The following is an 18,232-nucleotide window of genomic DNA, read 5'->3' on the forward strand; positions in this document are numbered from 1 at the left end:
CCCCTTAACAGTGTTGGCAGTCAATCTTTTGTGTTCACACAGCAAAGACCTTGGAAGTCGTCAGCTACTCAGCCTTGTTAAAATACTCCAAACCAGAACGTGTCTGTAGCGTTGTTTAGTAATGTACATCCGTGCGTATTGCTTATGGTCTAGATTCCAAGCTATGTGTGCAAATGTTGAAATTTTTAGAAAGCCCTTGTTGATACTAATCAGATGGTCACAGCTAGATAACTACCTAGCAAGATGATTATCCCATACTGCCAGTGCCAGCCAATAGCCAAATGTTTAGCTAGCTAACATTAGCATATTCCCTAGCTAGCACAAAATAGCTAGCTAGCTAGGAACACTGCACTAACTTGGCAGCTAACACAGCCAGCTGTTTCATTGGAACTAGCTAATCCATTGTGATTTAATTATAATGTCAATACTAGCTACAGTGGTTAGCTAGCTTGGAGGAAGTATTTAGGGTTGTATGCATTGCGTATGTACAATTAGCTAGCTACCATCCCATAGCCTACATTGCATATGAAGTGTGACTGGCTCGTCCCTGGATTTACGTAGAAAATGCCCTCTATTAAAAATTAAAAAAATGGGTTGGCTCTCCCGTGCTCTCTGATTGGCTCAAAGTGAAGTTGTTGGCCACTGAGGAGCATTGCGATTCTACAAATAGAAATGGCAGGTTTGTCGCTATCGGGTCGGCACGCATCAGGTACCGCTTTTGACTTAGCAAGAGAAGGAACGGCCTCCCACTGTGATAAGTACCGGCAGTCTATCAGCTGTGAGATTCTCAGTGTGTTTCATGCTTAATGTTAGAAGCATCCAGAGTCACATGTATTTATTTTAGAAGCTATAGGACACAATATTTGACATACAGCAGGTTTTTAAAAAGAGTTTGGTCTGCTTTGTGTTTTCATTTTTGCCATGGAAAAAACGTTGTGATACTGGTATCGTCACGGCCCTTATAAAAGGATGTGAAGTGCAATATACACATAAGGATAGAGAAACTGGTCAGTTTGTATTCTCTCTGTAATGATACCCATTTATACTGTAGGTATAAGGATACCTACAGTATAAAGAGATAAGATAGAGGTCACCTAAAAGTCTCTGTATTGAGCTGCCTTCAGAGGGAGGAGATTTAAAGTCTATGGGTTGTGTCTCTATGGAGACTGTTATATTGGGCCTGCTGTATTAAGTGGCACTGCATTAAAAGCAGTGTATTGTTGTTTGGCCAGGCCGTCTCACTCCTCCTGATCACCACAGAGGTTCACTGGAACAGAGGCCTCATAAACAATATGTATCTGTGGGCTTCTGTCTTAGAGCTCCACTCCAATGGGTGGGAGGTTACCGCACCTTTATACCCCTTCAGAGACTGGGACTGTGGGTTTGTGAGTTTGTGTTTGTGTATGTGTTTGTGTTTGTGTGTGTGTGTGAACGCATCTGTGTGTGTGTTTCTGCATTTACGTCTGTGTACACAGAGTATTTGAGAGTGTAACTACCAATTGGATATCATGAAATTGGGGAGAAAAAGGGGTAAACAACAACAACATAATAATAATAAAAATAAAATTATAATAATTTAAAAAAAGGGGTGTTAGAACTTCACTTGCATGATGAGGAAAAGCAGCGATGACGTGACTTGTAATCACTAGTGAAAGGCTGGGTGTTGTGAGTGATCGTCAGAGACTCTATGAGCCTCTAGCTGTCAGGAGGAGAATCTTTCTTCACGCTGGGCGTCTTACCGTATTTTTTCATACTGACTATCATAATATGTAAATAGCACGCTCTGAGCTCCTAGGATCGGCTCAGCTGTTGTTTTATTTTGTGGTTCCCTCTCTAAACCCCCACAACTCCCTTCCTACCCAACTGCGAGGGACACTCCAGGGAGTCTTTTAACAGGCAGAGGGAAAGGACAAACCTCCACTGGTTTCCTTCTCTAATTTGGTGCAGTGTAAAACCCTTATTCAGGTTCTGTGGCCTTAAGCAGCCTTGGAGAAAGTTGGAGAAGAGTCTGGCTGAGTTGGTGTTCCAAAGGAATGCACAGACTTTGATTTGGTGGAGTCTCTCCCACTAATCCCTCAAACTCCCTTTTCGTTACCTCTTCTGATTTGCCCCTGTTGTTTGACTTGGGTCCAAGGCCCAGGCAGGCGCATCCACCAGCAACATGATCTGCTGTCTCTGGTTGCAGGCGGAGCAGCTCTAGACAAACTGTGTTCCTGAGGGGGAGGATGTGAATGTGGTTAGGGGAGGGAGGGAGGTAGAGCTAGGATCACAAAGGGCAGCCTCCGGGAGGGACCACACCAATAGCCACTGTCTGACACACCTGGAAAATATTAACAACATCAAGGAAACCCCCCAATCAAACTGATATGGAGATATGACGTAGTCTACCATGATTTTCTCTGAATGGGACCATGTTAAGTCTCTCTCTTTATTTCCTCTGCAGGATCCTGGCTACGCAGCCTTCCTATTCGACCAGCTCCAAGTGCCTGGGAGCCATGAGGGCTGCTGTCAGGTGTGTTCTACGCCTCTCCACCAGCTGAGGCAGGAGGCCCTGCAGACAGTAGGCGCCCCGCCCGCGGCCCTGACCCTGAGCCACGCCATGCCTGCTCTGCCCTCCACCACCCTCTCTGGGCAACCTCATAAACTGACACTCTCCTCCTCCAGTGCCCATGTGAGGCAGCCTTCCAAAGCCCACGCCCAAGCCCACACCATCCTGCCCCTGAGGGAGAGTTGGCACAGGGGGCAGGGCTGTCCGCAGGGCTCCTCTGTCTCTGCTGGGCCCAAGACCAGTGTCCAGGTGACGATGGGGGGAGGGCAGCTGACAGGAACCCTGGGATCGGTCACTATCCAGGCCCAGCAGTACCTTGAGGGCATGTGGAGCATCTCCAGAGTCAACAACTTCCTCCCTCAGCCCAGCCCAGTATGTATTCAGACCTTCAAAACTCATCATTATCACTATTGATACAGATACACTATGTCAAAGCACATCTAGGAAAATTTTGTATAGACAGCTTGTTACTCTTGTCAATGTTGTTTTCAAAGTTATTTGTGAACCTTGGCTTGAGAACTTTGAGTGAACAAAGTCTGACAATGGAATGATTACATCTCAGACCTTTAGAGAAATGAGAAGAACCTCACTCAGACCCTGAGCCTCAGAACTCTGCAGGAGAGGTGACCTCTCATTCCTCAGGAGTCATGGCTCCTGGGTGGTACTGGCTACTTGGGGAGACCAAGACTAATGTACAGACCTCCTCCTCAAGGGCAGCTTAGAACCAATGACCACCTTACAATCTTCCTGTAACTCTCGTCTCAGGCATACTACAGTATATTGCTCCATACAGACATATTCCTGTAAAGCGTCTGTGTGTAGCTGGTGAGATGACTCAGGCGCAGGACAGCAGATATGAGTAATGAAAGCAATTTTACTCAAATATATCACAATACACGTCGTATAAATACAAGGCCACAAATACGGACCGCAATACAATAAACAATTACTCACAAACAAACATGGGGGAACAGAGGGTTAAATAATAATAATAAAGTAATTGGGGGATTGAAACCAGGTGTGTAAGACAAAGACAAATGGCCAGAAGGCCGGTGACGTCGATCTCCGAACGCCGCCCGAACAAGGAGAGGTACCGACTTCGGCGGATGTCGTGACAATTCCCCATGTCTTGTAATATACTTTATTCCAGGGTTATCATTATGTGTCATGTTCGCTGGAATAAATATTGGACCAAGGTGCAGCGGATGTTGAGGTCCACATAATTTAATGATAAAGTGAAACTTAACAAAGACAAAAACAAATAAACAATAAACTAACAACGAACCGTGACTACGGAGGTGCTACGTGCCCTAACTCAAAACAATATCCCATAAAACAGGTGGAAAAAATGCTACTTAAATATGATCCCCAATTAGAGACAACGATAACGAGCTGCCTCTAATTGGGAACCATATCAAGCACACCAACCTAGAAATAATAAACTAGAATACAACATATACTAAATCACCCCCTAGTCACGCCCTGACCTACTATACCATAGAGAAACAATGAACCCTCTCAACAATGTAAGAACCCTCTCATCCCGCGGATCCGCCAGCGTCGGAGGCGGCTCTGGTGCGGGACAAAGAAACTGCTCATCCCGCGGATCCGCCAGCATCGGGGGCGGCTCTGGTGCGGGATGAAGAACCCGCTCAGCTCGTGGATCCGCCAGCTTTGGTGGCGGCTCTGGTGCAGGCCGAAGAGCCTGCTCATCTCGTGGATCCAACCATGGACCCGAGCTGAACACTGTGCCTGGACTGGACCTCGGTGTCAAAGAAGGTTCCTGCCATAAAGCGGGACTGGACACCAGATCTGGACTCGACATCAGTGCATAGGAAGGCTCCTGCCATGGAGCAGGACTGAACGCCGTGTTTGGAAGCTCCGGACTGTGGACCATCTCAGGAGGTTCTGGACTGTGGACCGTCTCAGAAGGTTCCGGACTGTGGACCGTCGTTTGAGGTTCCGGACTGTGGACCGTCGTTTGAGGTTCCGGACTGTGGACCGTCGCCGGAAGCTCTGGACTGTGGACCGTCGCCGGAAGCTCTGGACTGGGAACCGTCGCCGGAAGCTCTGGACTGGGAACCGTCGCCGGAAGCTCTGGACTGGGAACCGTCGCCGGAAGCTCTGGACTGGGAACCGTCGCCGGAAGCTCTGGACTGGGAACCTTCGCCGGAAGCTCTGGACTGGGAACCGTCGCCGGAAGCTCTGGACTGGGAAGGCGCACTGGAGGCCTGATGCGTGGGGCCGGTGCAGGTGGCACCGGACAGGTGACACGCACTTCAGGGTGAGTGCGGGGAGATGGCACAGGACGTACCGGACTGGGGGATCGCTCTGGAGGCCTGCTGCGTGGAGCCGGCACAGGTGGTACCGGACTGGAGACACGCACTTTAGGGCGAGTGCAGGGAGCAGGCACAGGATGTACCGGACTGGGAAGGCGCACTGGAAGCCTAGTGCGTGGAGCCGGCACAAGACGTACTGGGCTGTGGAGACGTACTGGAGACCTGGTGCGTATAGCCGGCATCAATGGTAGCGGTTCGATGACACACTTCACACGGTGAGTGCGAGGAGCTGGCACAGGACGTACTGGGCTGTGGAGGCGCACTGGAGACCTGGTGCGTAGAACCGGCACAGATTTCACCAGACTAATAGCACGCTCCTCAGGACGAGTACGGGGAGCTGACTCAGGTGGCATTAAACTGATTACACGCTCCTTAGGGCAAATGTCGTGCATCTTCCACCAACTCAACAACTCTCTCCGCTCTTTCTCCTCCAATATCTCCATCCACTCTCTGACAGTCTCTGACTCTCTCCATTCACTCTCCTCCAGTTTCTCCCTCTTCTCCCAGACTGGCTCTGGTTCACTCCTCGGCTCCGTCGACCACCCTTTGTGCCCCCCCCCCCCCAAAAAAGAATTTGGGCAGTTTTTTGGGCTTTTTATGTGGCCGCGAACCTCGGCGTCGTCGCTGTCCTCCCTTCTCTCCTGTCGTCTGTTTCCACAGCAGACTTTCGTGTCTTGCCAAGACTTCCTCCCAAGTCCAGGATGCCATCTCCTCCCAGGCACGCTGCTTGGTCCTGTTAAGGTGGGATATTCTGTCACGTTCGCTGGAATAAATATCGGACCAAGGCGCAGCGGATGTTGAGTTCCACATAATTGAATGATAAAGTGAAACTTAGCAAAGGCAAAAACAAATAAACAATAAACTAACAACGAACCGTGACTACAGAGGTGCTACCTCAAAACAATATCCCATAAAACACAGGTGGAAAAAATGCTACTTAAATACGATCCCCAATTAGAGACAACGATAACCAGCTGCCTCTAATTGGGAACCATATCAAGCACACCAACCTAGAAATATGAAAACTAGAATACCCATATAGAAATAATAAACTAGAATACAACATATACTAAATCACCCCCTAGTCACGCCCTGACCTACTATACCATAGAGAAACAATGGTTCTCTATGGTCAGGGCATGACATTATAGGATGTTGTCCTTTATATTGAAGAAAGAGAGAGAGGGACATCTGGACCAAGCCTCTAACCTGTCTCTTATACATTGCTGTGACATTCTACACTAGGGAGTCTGAGAACACTGAGCTAAAAGCAGTCGTCAATTGCTAATATTTTCTGTCATTTTTATGTTCTCAATCAGAAGCTGTTTATGGCTCCTACATTTTATTTCTGTTTTGGGTGCTTCTACTTAATATGGCATTGAAAATCGCTGTCTCGAAAATTGCACTCAATTACGGCATCCGTCAGTGTTATTCCTCATTCTGGACTCTGAAGATTACAAACAGGTTTTCCTCTTTAACTGTCAACAAGTGCTTTTAGTGGCAGTTTATTTGAGGCTTCCAGAATCTTTTAGCATGTGTGCAATCTAGGGCAAATCAAAAGGCCTTGCATAAAGGCTGAGAGAGACTGACTTGTGTTCTCCTATGTGTCTAAAAGCAATTAGAGCCGATGGGAGCTAGGATGAAGTGTTGCACAATGCCACACGGCTGAGCCTGGGCCTCCTCAGAGACACATGTTCCTTCAGGATACCACGATACAAACAGCAGAAATATGCCTGGTGTTACTTTCTAAAGTCCATTTCTTTCATTAAAACAAGATCCCTCAGAATGACAAAAACCCGCACAGGCCACAGATGATTTGGAGCTGCGCTGTGCCCTAAAGGCAAGTGCTTTAATACACAATTCCCCACTTGAATACTTTGTGGGACGAGTGTTGAGCTCTGTAGTGCAGACAAAGGAAGGGAGATGCCACCTGTTTGACAGCAATCTTACAGAGTGTCTTATTCCGAGGGCTTTACGGCTCAGACACACCAATAGCGTTTGCTGGCCGGGAGTACTTAGCACCCGTGAACGTAATTTGTGAACCGTGTGCTCACCGATTTTACAAATAAAATCGCGTGATCGGCAGACGAACGCTAGATTCATTTTCGGTGTGATGTGTGCCAGCCTTAAGGCTCTATCTAGTCTACCAGCACACAGCCCATTATAGGACACCATGAAACTTTCATACAGTGAAAAGGCTCTGGCTTGGAATTAAATGTGTGTTCATTTACACTACAGTTAATAGCTGGGGCAATGGGCTCAGACTGAGTCATATTTGGGTTAAATGGAGGAAACAACACATCCGTCCTCTGGGAGGTCCACTAGAGAACTCCAGTCTCCCAAAAACCTGATGAAGCAAAATCAAAGCATCTGTTGTTGAATCCCCCCCCCCCATTTGATAATTTAACACACTCACTTATGAGTTCTAACCTCTGATGTCGGATTTAGTTAGATTAACAACTCCGTCATTCTAAGCAGTGCAGACAACAGTGTGAGTAGTGAATACTGAACTTAACAGTGGACACTACAAAATGACTAATTGATTGACACAAATCTGTGATTTGCCCTCTGCTCCACAATCAAATGCACGCTAATCTGCTAAAACCGTGTGTTCTTGATCCTGGGGGTTTAGAGTGTGTTGTTGGCCGCTAGTGGCCCTGTGTGACCTCTCACTCATCTGGTACCCACTGGAAGCCCAATGGACCATATGGGCTGATGTCTGCCACAGTACAGCTGGGCCTGCATGGCACCCTGCCACACAGGGAGAGAGAGAGTGAATGATGGTGGAGAGCGAGAGTGAGAGAGAAAGAGAGAGAAGGATAGAGGGAGAGAGAGAGTGAAGGATAGAGGAGGGAGAGAGTGAGTGAAGGACAGAGGAGGGAGAGAGAGAGTGAAGGATAGAGGAGGGAGATAGAGAATGAAGGATAGAGGAGGGAGAGAGTGAGTGAAGGATAGAGGGAGAGAGTGAGTGAAGGATAGAGGAGGGAGAGAGAGAATGAAGGATAGAGGAGGGAATGAGAGCGTGAAGGATAGAGGAGGGAGAGAGTGAGTAAAGGATAGAGGAGAGAGTGAGAGAGTAAAGGATAGAGGAGAGAGCGAGAGAGTGAAGGATAGAGGAGGGAGAGAGTGAGTGAGTGAAGCATAGAGGAGGGAGAGAGTGAGTAAAGGATAGGGGAGGAATGAAAGAGTGAAAGAGAGAGAGAGAGAGTGAAGGATAGAGGAGGAATGAGAGAGTGAAGGATAGAGGAGAGAGAGAGAGCTTGAAGGATAGAGGAGGGAGAGAGTGAGTGAAGCTCTTTTCTGATGAGTCCTCCTATACTGTTCAGTCTAAAAACATTTTCTAGGGCAACATTTAAGGAAAATCAAGAAAGAAATGGATTTATTGTTGTGCATCCCAGTGATCCATCTACTGTATACACTCCTCCTCCACCATTTGTAGTTGTTGCTGAAGCCATTGGATCAGGACGGGCCCAGATTAGCAGGGTTAATTTCACCTCAGCAATGGCCTGTCGGACAGTGGGATCAGAGGTCACCGGGGATCCCTACTAGGCTCCGGCTCTGAGAAGCGCTTGCTCTTTAGAATGCTGATGGGAAGGGAGTCACTGAGCCCAGCTGGCCTGAGACAGTCTGTTGAAATCATGCTGTCTCTTCTTCTCCCCCTCATTGCTGGGAAACAGGAGCTATCGACTGTGCGGGGGGCCAAGGGGTTGGGCGTTGAATGGTGGTAGGTCCCCTCATTACTGACACTCAGTGTAAATGGCGCTGGACACATGGCACCACTGTCAGTGCCTAATTACCTGACCAGGGCCCTTAACCAGGGACAGCAGTGGCCTTACTGGCCTACTGCCTTGTAGAGGAGGTTACTTGAAGAGCTTAAGTCCTGAGTCTCTCTCCTGACAGGCATTATGATTTGTTTTTCAAAATCATATGGGTGTCTGTGTGTGTTACAGTGAGCTGTTTATTCTGGTTACACCCCACAACATCCCTCCGCCACCCTCACACCCTACCCTCAATGGGCTCCTCAAACCTGCTGCCATTTTGATTCTAAAACCTGACACCACAATTGGCTTAATCTATGACATGGTTGTGGATGAGCTGTCCAGATAGGCTTCCTGCCTAAGTGTGTGAAGTATTTCAGTCTTTCTGGATGATGTGACATGGGTACACCTCTCTGGTATGGGTTGAGTTCCTGTCCTGTCACGGACACCCGCCTGCTGTCGTGAGTCTTTCCGCTCCGCCAGGTGCGTGTGAAGAATCTACGCTCGGCTCATTTCAGTTTGCACCTCGTCTCTCCATCACGCACTTCACAAATCATAACCCTGACATGTACACGTACAAGAGGCCCTCGCTGTCTCACAACCCACCAACCACAATGTTGGACTTTCAACACAGCCAAAATGCCTAAATAAGCATGTTCAATGATTAGTCTTATTTCCATGGATATCCGGAACAACACAACACAGGTGTCTGGCATCTAACAAAAATAAGTTAATGTAATTATTAATAAGAAGAAGTGGCAAGAACAAATGGCTCTCTGAGGTACAGTCAATGAGCAATTCCCTTGGGATTCAAAACAACCACATTTGATTGTGTTGCTCATAACAAGCTTATAGTGTCAGTGCTTGTGCTGAGGTATAGCCCTACTGCCGGAGGTGCCTGTGTTCATGTGAATGTCTGAATGTATGCCCCTGCATATTGATGTATAGCACTCGCATGTCAGCTATGTCAAATAAATAGTTCAGCTGTCAGCCTCCGTTAATAGATGGCGTACACCAGTAGAACACTGTATAAAAAATATTGTAAATTATGTTATTTTACTTACCAAACATGAATCTAGGGCAAACATTGAGCAAGTAAATTTGCAGAGGGACTGGATAGTGTTGACAAAATATATACTGTGAAGCCTCATGCCGTGTTTGACTCCAGGTTGCTGGTTACCCAGTGTGGAAGTGTCACCAGGAGAAATGTAAATGAAAACTAGAGGCTTAATTATACCATTTGTTTTGGGCTGACCCACAAAACTGGTTCTTGTCAAGTTTCATTGATCACTGTACAGTTGGATATAGTCGTGGTTAGGGTGAGGATTAACCCTGTGTTGTCATGGTGAACCTGGTAGGAACAGGGATGTGTATTATGGGCTGCCTAGGTGATCAGTGGACTTTGTCAGAGATAGACCAACTCTCTGGCCCCCTTCCCCCAGGCTAGCACTCCGAGAGCAGCCTGGGACCTGCCTCATCACCCCTAGTCATTACCACCCCTGGGGCCTGGGGCCAGGCTGAGGCAGCTTCCTTCTGCTCCTGACTCATACCCCAGCTGGCAGGCAGCGCTGCAGACAGGCTATGCTCTGTTACCCCTCTACATCTGCACCTTTAGCATACCTTCACAGAGCAGTAGTCATCATGGGCCTATCAGAGAAAAGGGTTGCGTCTACTATGGTATTCCACTGCTTATAGTTTGTGTGTAGATATGGAGATGTATTTTGTTGTTGGATGGTAAATATTTATTTTCCTGTTTAAATCAAGCTGTGCATTACAAAGCTGCTCACACATGCCAAATTAGCTGCTGATGTATGTATATGGACAATGATTTAACAGCTAAACTGTAATTAGATGTTGGCTATCACTTAATTATCATTCACACCGTGCATCATCCTTAGTGTTGCCAGAATCAAGCAGTCCAGTCCAGTCCAGTCCAGTCTAGTCCAGTCTAGTCCAGTCCAGTCTAGTACAGTCCAGTCTAGGACAGTCCAGTCTAGTCCAGTCCAGTCTAGTCCAGTCTAGTGCAGTCCAGTCTAGGACAGTCCAGTCTAGTACAGTCCAGTCTAGTCCAGTCCAGTCCGGTCCAGTCCAGTCCGGTCCAGTCCAGTCCAGTCTAGTCCAGTCCAGTCCAGTCCAGTCTAGTACAGTCCAGTCTAGGACAGTCCAGTCTAGTCCAGTCCAGTCTAGTCCAGTCTAGTGCAGTCCAGTCTAGGACAGTCCAGTCTAGTACAGTCCAGTCTAGTCCAGTCCAGTCCGGTCCAGTCTAGTCCAGTCCAGTCCAGTCCAGTCCAGTCTAGTGCAGTCCAGTCTAGGACAGTCCAGTCTAGTCCAGTCCGGTCCAGTCCAGTCCAGTGCCCTTGCCATCCTGTGGGGAGTTAGTTGTTGCTGAGGTGAATAGCTGACACCCGTTTACTGGGATTGCCAGAGCAGCTGCCTGCCCATCTGTGGTGGAGGAGAGGAGAGAGGGAGTAAATGGGCTGGAAGAGAGGCGTTGGGGTCCAGTAGTGGTGGTTAACTCTTGAGGCCCACTCATTGCTAACTCTCTGTGTCTCTCTCTGTCGGTGTCTCTGTCTGTCTCTCTCGGTCTGTCTCTTTGCAGGCACAGGGTCTGATGGGGGACGTAGAGAGGGACGTCCCTGCCCCTGCTTCGGAGGCCCCTGTCCCCAGCTCTAACTGTAGTCTGACCCCCAGCCGACAGAGGAGCGCCGTCCAGCTGGGACAGTGTGACGTCACCCCCCCTGCCCCTGGCCACACCTCCACACCCACCTCCACTCAGAGTGCATCTGCTGCAGCCTCCTTCTTCATCAGGTAACCCCCGTCCACAGTACACAAAACCCGCCTTTCACTCAAATCACACCTGAAGAGAGAGTCTGACACAGGGCTGAGAGTGATGATGATTATGGTCTGTTGTGCTGTATCATGTTGGCTTTAAGGCGTGTTTGGTTGGTTGCCTCTGTATGGCGTGCTTCTGTGGAAGGGATCTGTGTGGAGACTTGTCTTCACACAATGAGGTCATGGTTCATTATTGCACTAGAGTCTAGCGTGATGTGAACCTATTCCATGAAGATGTTGTCCTTGCCATGGTTGAATTATGGCATGATTTTAGGCTGTGCTGGAACAGTGTGTGGAATATGTAGTGAGTGTACATTTAGCAAGGCACCAGTGCCTATGAATGGATAATGTCTCACAAAAGGGCTTAGGTTCAAGCAGTTTGTTTTTCTTTGATGTACAGCTGTGTTTTCTTTGTTTGGCTCTATTTAAAGTCAGTCAGTTTTGCATCTCGTGCAGTTTAGCTTGTATTCAGTCTTGCTATTGTCTAAATTCCCAATGAGTTGTCTACTGCTCCCTGTATGTAGTCAGTCTCACACTCAGTGCTCCATTTGGCTGTGGCAACACTAATGCTCTGGGTGATATGTATGCCTCCACTGGGAGTACAGACAGCTCTCCAATGGCTTCTCTAATGCAGAAGGATGTCATTGGTAGATTCTCAGGCAGGTTGGTCAGTGTGTACATTCATCGTCCCTGTACAGCCTCAACTCCCCAAGGAGCTGTGTGCCCTAATGAATGTTAGCCTGAGGGAAACTGGGGGAAGCTGGTAAGGATGATGCATAGGGCTGTTAGCGCGTTGCACCCTGGGAGGCAGAGGACACAGGCGAGGGGGACGTTGTGAAGTGTGACAGTACGGCTCAGCTTTCTCTCCAAATGCTCCAAATGAGCTCCCCTTGTCAACTTTAGCGGGGTCAGAGTATAGGACTGGGACTGTGGGGCCTCTCCTTTGGCAAGGAGGATATTCCAAATGCTCTTCTAAATGTGTCACTTCCTGTACGTGTCACTTCCTGTGAGCAAGGCGGTGGGTCAAGCGTGAACAACGGCGAGCTGTGACCTAGGTATGGACAGGGTTAATTTCAGAAGGTGATTTATTATTTCTACTGTTTTCTTTGGACAAGGGCTCAAAAAGCGAAGGCTGGACAGCCATGTTGTGTGTGTCTCTCAGAGGGAAACAGAGGGAAAAGAAGGGAGAGGGACTTGTTTTCCCCCTCATTTGTGTCCTGGTGGGATAGGAGGGGAGGTGGTGTAAGCGTTGAAGGGTTCCTCCTTTCATTTCATCCCAGAGATACTTCCCTGCCAAGAATGTGCGTTGTTTTGCTTGGCGAGAAGACGTATGGTGATGACAGGGCTCAGTCAGCTTTAAACAGCATCACATTCCACAGGTACAGATACAGATACAGGAAAGGGCGGTGGACGGCTAGGTGGTGGGGATGCACTGGGCTGGACTGGAAGAACACCCACTTCCTCAGTTACTGCAACTGTTGCCTCCACAAGCACCTCCACTGCTTCCATTACTAGAATGTAATCATCATCATCTTCATCTTCACTCTAACAATGTAAAAACCTGAAGACCAAATTAGCCTAATCACGTTTTGAGGCTGATTGAAAACTAATTTGTAATTAATATTCCTTTTTGTGTCTTCCAAATATAAAATGTGTTAAATCCATGTGAAAGTGCTCAGAGAGCAGGATATTTGAGCTGAATAAACAAAGTGTCTGCTTCCCTCTGGAGTGTAGCTCCACAGACATTCAGGAAAGCTGTTCAACTCACAGATTACATTTTTGTTAGAATGCAATTATGGAGATTCTGAGAAGAAAGAGAAAAACGAGAGAGAGGGAAAGAGAAAGAAAGAAAATACTGGTTCATCTCAGTGATTGCCTCTTGGTGCAGATACATTTAAATAATCAAGCATTTGAAATTATTTTAAACTTGTCTGTTCCATTGAAAATATATTTTATTATAAATGTTAATTTGATAACCCATAAACTCCAACTACCATTACTCTTATTGTCAACTGCTGGGAAAATTCTCCCACAGAGCATTATCTCATGTGGCTCCCCTACTCTCTGCCCATGTAAAATGGTTAAGGTTGAGTCCCCTCTCCATAATGGGAAAGGGAAAGGGAAAGGGGGATACCTAGTCAGTTGTACAACTGAATTCAATTGAAATGTGTCTTCCACATTTAACCCAACCCCTCTAAATGTCTCTAGTCATTATGTAGACAGGAAATGTGCCTCAGTATGAATTCAACAATTGAAGCTGAACTATTGCTACCGTTTCATTACTAGTTGCTCATTCCTCATCAAACCTAAGCTTTCATTTTTTCCTAACTTTTTTTGTTCATAAATCAGTTATTTTCTCAAACTCACCATACAGACACATGAAGAATGGGTCTTATAGCGGCAGTAAAAATAAAATTTTCACATTACCCCGGAGGTAATGTTCAATGAAATGAATGCTTTGGTCAAAGCTAATAAAGATGCCTCACATACAGTTAGGGCTGGGTGATATGGCCAAAATATTATATCACGGTATTTTTTTTTAAATTGGACGGTATGACTGTATTTTTAGTTTTTGAATAACAAAAGTTCTACATTTGTTTTATGAGTAGTGAGTGATCCTAGGGTGGCAACACATACATTCTAGGTGATTTCAATGAGTCTGTAACGATGTGCACTGAGAGTCGGGAAGCAAGTTCAGAGAGTGAGTGTTTTAATAAATAACCGCATAACAAGAAACATGAACAACGCACAGAGTTAACACTGGAACAGAAACAATAACGCCTGGGGAAGGAACCAAAGGGAGTGACATATATATAGGGAAGGTAATCAGGGAGGTGATGGAGTCCAGGTGAGTCTGATGATGCGCAGGTGTGCGTAATGATGGTGACAGGTGTGCGCCATAACGAGCAGCCTGGTGACCTAGGTTGTTTTTTTGTTGAGCTTCAGCTCAAACGTTATAAGAGTTATCCAATGTGTTGGATAAGTAAACTTGTATTTTTGCCCTCAATTTGACGGAGTAGTAGTGTGTCTCGGCTGGACCCTGAGGGAGTGCCCTCTGGGAAGACTGATTGGCTAGGCCTTGCTCCGAGCCGCCACCCCCAATCCCCAATGTTGTAGCTGAGTGCACACATTTGGCTGGACTCATTTCATGGCCAGATAGCATTTCAAGTTAATTTATGGAATAAGAGTTTATATGCAGTTTCACGCCCGGTTTGAGGTGGATGTCTGCTTTATCTTTTTTAATTTGTTGATTGTTTTATAGTGTTCAATTCAACTTCAACCAAAACAAATTTCAGCACTCTTATAATTTCCACATTTCCTGCACTCAATTGCAGTGGTGGAAAAAGTACCCAATTGTCATACTTGAGTAAAAGTAAAGATACATTAATAGAAAATGACTCAAGTGAAAGTGAAAATCACCCAGTAAAATACTACTTGAGAAAAAGTCTAAACGTATTTGGTTTTAAATATACTTAAGTATCAAAAGTAAATGTAATTGATAAAATGTACTTAAGTATCAAAAGTAAAAATATAAATAATAAAAAATTCCTTATATTAAGCAAACCAGATGGCACCATTTTCTTGTTTTATTTATGGATAGCCAGGGGCACACTCCAACACTTAGACATAATTTACAAACAAGCATTTGTGTTTAGTGAGTCCTCCAGATCAGAGGCAGTAGGGATGACCAGGGATGTTCTCTGGATAAGTGCGTGAATTGGACCATTTTCCTGTCCTGCTAAGCATTCAAAATGTAACGAGTGCTTTTAGGTGTCAGGGAAAATGTTTGGAGTAAAAAGTACAGAATTTTCTTTAGGAATGTAGTGAAGTAAAAGTAAAAGTTGTAAGAAATAAAAATAGTAAAGTAAAGTACAGATACCAAAAAAAGCGACTTAAGTAGTACTTGAAAGTATTTTTACTTAAGTACTTTACACCACTGCTCAACTGAGATAAATACAGTACATGCATTTGCTAGCTAGCTATTGGCATTAGCGGCTAACAATTAGCGTCTCACAAGATTTAGGGCAACTTGCTGAGAAAAGACAAACTAGCTGTTTGCTTACGTAAGAAACAAACTAATAGTGTCATTATAGAACGCTAGTGGATTTATATTAAGAAGCGAAGTGAAAACAGCATTGTCATCAACATTGTTGCATGTGCTGCACTGACCATGCAGACTGAACGCAAGTGTCTCATTATTGAGGAACATCAAATGCGCTCCTTGAGTGACAGGGGGCGTGGCTAGGTCTGTGTGGAAAGAGGCACTGAGAGAAAGAGCGGAGAGAGATGACTCAAGTAGCAAAGTAAACTATAAAAATTGACATTACACATGGCATATCACATTTAACAAACCAAACATTCAAATCCCGGTATAGAAGGTAAAGTAAAAACCCAAACCAGAACCTACATCAATACCGGTATATCATAAGATACGGTATATCGCCCAGCCCTACATACAGTACCTTCGGAAAGTATTCAGACCCCTTGACTTTTTCCACATTTTGTTAGGCCTTATTCTAAAATGTATTTTTTGCTAATTTATTCAACAAGGAATAAAAAAGGAAATATCACATTTACATAATTATTCAGACCTTTGTTGAAGTACCTTTGGTAGCGATTACAGCCTTGAGTCTTCTTGTGTATGACGCTACAAGCTGGGAAAACATGTATTTGGAGAGTTTCACATTCTTCTCTGCAGATCCTCTCAAGCTCTGTCAGGTTGAATGGGGAGTGTTGCTGCACAGATATTTTCAGGTCTCTCCGAAGATGTTCGATCGGGTTTAAGTCCGGGCTCTGGCAGGGCCACTCAAGGACATTCAGAGACTTGTCCCGAAGCCACACCTGTGTTGTCTTGACTGTGTGCTTATGGTTGTTGTCCTGTTGGAAGGTGAACCTTCGCCCCAGTCCGAGGTCCTGGGCGCTCTGAAGCAGGTTTTCATCAACGATCTCCCTGTACTTTGCTTCGTTCATCTTAGCCTCGATCCTGACTAGTCTCCCAGTCCCTGCCGCTGAAAAACATCTACACAGCATGATGCTGCCACCACCATGCTTCACCGTAGGGATGGTGCCAGGTTTCCTCCAGATGTGACGCTTGGCATTCAGGCTAAAGAGTTCAGTCTTGGTTTCATCAGACCAGAGAATCTTGTTTCTCATGGTCTGAGAGTGTTTAGGTGCATTTTTGGCAAACTCCAAGTTGGCTGTCGTGCCTTTTACTGAGAAGTGGCTTCCGTCTGGCCACTCTACAATAAAGGCCTGATTGGTGGAGTGTTGCAAAAATGGTTGTCCTTCTGGAAGGTTCTTCCAAATCCACAGAGGAATTCTAGAGCTCTGTCAGAGTGAGCATCGGGTTCTTGGTCACCTCCCTGACCAAGGCCCTTCCCCCCGATTGCTCATTTTGGCTGGGAGACCAGCTCTAAGAAGTGTCTTGGTGGTTCCAAACTTCTTCCATTTCAATGCTGCAGACATTCTTTGGTACCCTTCCCCAGATCTATGCCTCGACACAATCCTGTCTCGGAGTTCTATGGACAATTCCTTCGACATCATGGCTTATGCTCTGACATGCACTGTAAACTGTGGGGCCTTATATAGACAGGTGTGTGCCTTTCCAAATCATGTCCAATCAATTGAATTTACCACAGGTCGACTCCAATCATGTTGTAGAAACATCTCAAGGATGATCAATGGAAACAGGATGCACCTGAGCTCAATTTCGAGTCTCATAGCAAAGGGTCTGAATACTTATTTAAATAATCTATTTCTAAAAACCTGATTTTTATTTATTTAATCAATTTTAGAATAAGGCTGTAACGCAACCAAATCTGTAAAAAGTCAAGGGGTCTGAATACTTTCCGAAGGCACAGTAGTTTAGTGTTCCACTTTTACAAATCGCCATTCAACCCTTCTTCTTGCCCTATCAACCAGAGTGTACTGAAAGAAAGATTGATCCGGATCAATAATGAGATGGCCAATAAAATAGCCTGAAGACAGTAGGTGTTAAGGTCAGGGTCTGTCCTAGCAGAGTGGTCTGTGTGTGTGTGTGTGTGTGTGTGTGTGTGTGTGTGTGTGTGTGTGTGTGTGTGTGCGTGTGCGTGTGTGTGTGTGCGTGCACGCACGTGCCAGTGTTTGTATCTCAGTATAGAGAGTGAGGGCAGTAGGGAGTGCTCATTGAGCTCACTAGCATGCTGAACACTGATTGCTTTGTGACGGAGCATGTGATTAGTCCATTGACACAGCGTTCAGTAATGAGAGCAGGCACCGCTCACAGCAGGGGCCCTGGCAGCTCAGCTAAATGACGTGTCTCCGCTGCCACTGCTGCCGCACTGACCGCCCTGCTCATCCCTCTGTTCCATTAATACCTGCTGATTGGGAATGAGGTGTGTTTCTATCCCTAAGGACCCATGCAGGGAGGGATAAAAAGAGACAGAGAGAGGGGGAATGGAAGAGAGAGGGCGAGGGAAAGCAACTGGAATACTAACCACAGAGCAGTTCTCCTCAATGCTCAGAACTACATTTGCTGTTCTGAGTAACAGAGAGCAAACCGTAGAGCTAAGAGGAGTGTTTGCTGCAGAGGCGGTGTGCAGGGCGGCCAGAGGAACAGGGATAACAGCTGTTAGGAATGTGGCCCTGGAGGAGTGTCAGCACAGGAGGAAGTGTCTTTACGGCCCTGTGCGGCCCTGCAGCTGCTGCTGCCCAGGTGAGTGTGTGTGTGTACTGCTGTAATCACTGTGATTGTGGGTTGGGGAAGGCAAGGTATT

At 46.4% G+C, this 18,232-nt stretch overlaps 1 protein-coding gene across 1 annotated transcript in view; it reads left to right on the forward strand.

The window, feature by feature from the left end:
• The window catches only part of LOC120059999 (kinesin-like protein KIF26A), a 132,765-nt gene that overhangs the window by 71,553 nt on the left and 42,980 nt on the right, over positions 1-18,232 (forward strand). Inside the window, exons 2-3 of the mRNA XM_039009074.1 lie at positions 2,444-2,920; positions 11,245-11,453. Of these exons, the coding sequence (XP_038865002.1) occupies positions 2,444-2,920; positions 11,245-11,453 (686 nt within the window). The remainder of the gene's footprint in view (positions 1-2,443; positions 2,921-11,244; positions 11,454-18,232) is intronic.

The sequence above is a fragment of the Salvelinus namaycush genome, chromosome 15 (genome assembly GCF_016432855.1).
Source record: "Salvelinus namaycush isolate Seneca chromosome 15, SaNama_1.0, whole genome shotgun sequence".
NCBI classification, from domain to species: Eukaryota; Metazoa; Chordata; class Actinopteri; order Salmoniformes; family Salmonidae; genus Salvelinus; species Salvelinus namaycush.